This window comes from Sitodiplosis mosellana, unplaced genomic scaffold (assembly GCF_009176505.1).
Source record: "Sitodiplosis mosellana isolate CC-2019 unplaced genomic scaffold, AAFC_SMos_1.0 Smas_scaffold_7299, whole genome shotgun sequence".
NCBI lineage: Eukaryota > Metazoa > Arthropoda > Insecta > Diptera > Cecidomyiidae > Sitodiplosis > Sitodiplosis mosellana.
In genome coordinates, this window is record NW_022602394.1 from 1 (window position 1) to 2,702 (window position 2,702).

At 35.9% G+C, this 2,702-nt stretch overlaps 1 protein-coding gene across 1 annotated transcript; it reads right to left on the reverse strand.

Moving 5' to 3' along the window:
- Nucleotides 1-1,484: 1,484 nt before the first annotated feature.
- On the reverse strand, nt 1,485-2,422 carry LOC129580211 (DNA-directed RNA polymerase III subunit RPC1-like; the record flags this gene model as incomplete). The annotated part of the gene is made up of 3 exons (XM_055470421.1): nt 1,485-1,670; nt 1,748-2,332; nt 2,388-2,422. Coding segments are annotated over 3 exons (806 nt in total), but the record flags the coding sequence as incomplete, so codon positions are not given.
- Between the last annotated feature and the right edge of the window lie 280 nt (nt 2,423-2,702).

A 2,702-nucleotide genomic window follows, 5' to 3' on the forward strand; every position in this document is an offset into this window, starting at 1 on the left:
CTCGCAGCCGCGCCACGGCAACACATTCTTGTAAACGATCGAAGCTGATGCTTGTGCCATTGCGAAGCGATTTGGAATAGGAATGCCAGTGTTCGCTAATCGGTTTCGGGACTTTTGTTCACGTTCTGCAATAGCACCTGTCAAACTGTTGTGCTGCACTGAGCAAATGGAAGAAAACCAAACAAACAAACACCATTGAAAATTCGAATTTTTTTTATTGTCACAATTTCTGTTGATTTATCATGTTTTTTTCGTTATCGCAATAGAAATTACCTGTTTCTAATTATCGTTTTTTTGGTCTCAGTTAATGCGCTGAAAAAATGGCGTTTTACTTACGTTCAATTAAAGTTCAATCGATAGCAATCTCCTATGAAATCACACAATTGAAGATTACTTATAGTTTCAATTTTGTTTTCATTAAATTATTCCAAATCACATCGGATTGCGATTAAAATGCCAATGAGTTGAAATTATCGGTAGAATTTATCGTTGCTTTTGAATAAAGTTTGAGAAAATTGTTGTTTACGAAAATGGCGGAACGCAAAATGTAAATTAGCAAATTTCGTTTATGCAATACGATTTTGATATGATGAAATCATGCAAACGGTTTGACAGCTCCAGAAATGAATGCGATCACAATACTTTTCAATGCGTGTGACGAGTGAGTTCGTCCAATCTATTGAATGGTTGGAGAAACAAGATTTATTTTCAAATGTTACAATGTTCACACTTTTGTAGTGTCTTTTTTCAGTAAATCAACACATTTTGTGGAACGAATATTCGATTTCTGAAAAGATTTGTTATATTTTCTAAACTCAATTAAAAGAATTAAAACTTCAACATTGTTCATTTGGCTCAGCGAATAGAAATACCGTTTTTATTTGATTTTCCTTCAAATTTTTAAACTCTGGAAATGTTGAAAACGATGGAACATACCTTGAAACCGAATAACCCAATTGGTCATAATTTTGTCGGATTTTTTTTACTTTTAGAAGCAGACATAGACAGTCAGCCAAAGCTTATGATAGTGATACTTTGAGCAACAAACATCTCATAGCTCTATTACCAAATTTCTTGGAATTTTTGAATGGCGATCATTTAATGATTAGCAGATTTATAACAGGTGTAGGATGAAATAATTAGGAATCGAAATTGTTTGTCTCATCTTCTGCCATCTCATCATTTGCCATCCATCGATTAGATTCCTTTCAATAGAAATACATAAGAGGCTTTCCTTTTTTTTAGCTTTACCTATGTAGTAACTCATTACTGAAACAACAAAAAGTTATTTTGTTTTTTTGATTTTTTTACACATTATTCTTCCCATGGTTTCAATATAAAGCAGCAGACATTCAATTTGAATGAGAGAAAAGATGAATAGAAGAAGAAATATTTTTTTTCACTTCAATAAAAATCGGGAAACATATGAATAATTTACAAGAGCATGAATCATACTTTACCTCAGAATAAATGGGAATGCAAATTTAGTCAAGAAAAAGAAGAATTCTAGCCACTCGCTCGGGCACACCCACTTGATGGATCATAAGATTTGGATCCGGCGAGATTACAGTACGACCAGAGAAATCGACACGCTTGCCAGATAAATTACCACGGAAACGACCCTGTTTGCCTTTCAACCGCTGCACTATGCCACGCGATGATTTTTTGGGCTGGAAGAAATGGGTTTAATGAATGAAAATCACGGAAAACAAATTAGAGCAATTTTTCACCAATTTGTTCAACTCACCAACATCGTCATCGGAATGCCCGACACCTCGCTGTTGAAATACAACGAAACATGCAATTGCAAAAAGTCCCAATCCTCTTGGACTTGTTCGATTTTATGACCGCTGGTCATGTGCTTATTGATAACGTCATTGATGAGTAAAATTTCGCTCTGCTTCATCGTCAAGTCATCTTCCGTTGTTCCGGCTTTGATTTCCGATACGACGCTTGGCCGAATACAAACTGGTGACACAAAGACGCGCGTTACGATCAAATTGGCTGGATTTGCATCGGCAGAAGTCATTCCAAGCAGTGGCACATCGGATTTTGGGATTCGTTTGAATAAATCCAACACTTGCAATGGATTCAATTCACAAATCAGGGCAGCTGGTCCAATCATTGCTGCCAACTCTCGATTTCTCACGGTCGCCTCTTGAAGCTCGTTGAGCTGCTCTTGCATGATAGGATCTGTGGTTTTCTTTCCGCGAAATGGCTCATACAATATCTTCATCAAACCAGGCCCTTTTTTGACCGGCCCATTAATTGCACCGCAATGTGGACATTTCGTGTGTTTCTTTGCTTTGCCCAGAATTTGTGAGGTTATCGACTTTTTCGCCAAGTATGACAAATTCTGACTTAGCAAACGACGGCCGTACACTTACTTGTCGACGTCTTTTAACATCACTCGGGCACATGTCTGGAATAAGAAAGGGGAATTTAGAAAAAAATATTCAGAATTTTTCAAATGTTCATGAAAAAAATCAATTTTTGGATAAAAATTGGAATTTTTGGTTGTATATACTCTTTTAAGCCTATTTCTCTGCTTGATGTCTGCCGTTTACAAATCATTTTTTCTCATGAAAATCTAAATTTGTTCGTAAAAACTGGAATTTTTGTCCGAAAAAATCTTAAATTTTCTCTTTTCCCTTTATCACCTGACAAAGAAAAGGTTTTATCTATTAACTACACCATTTTCA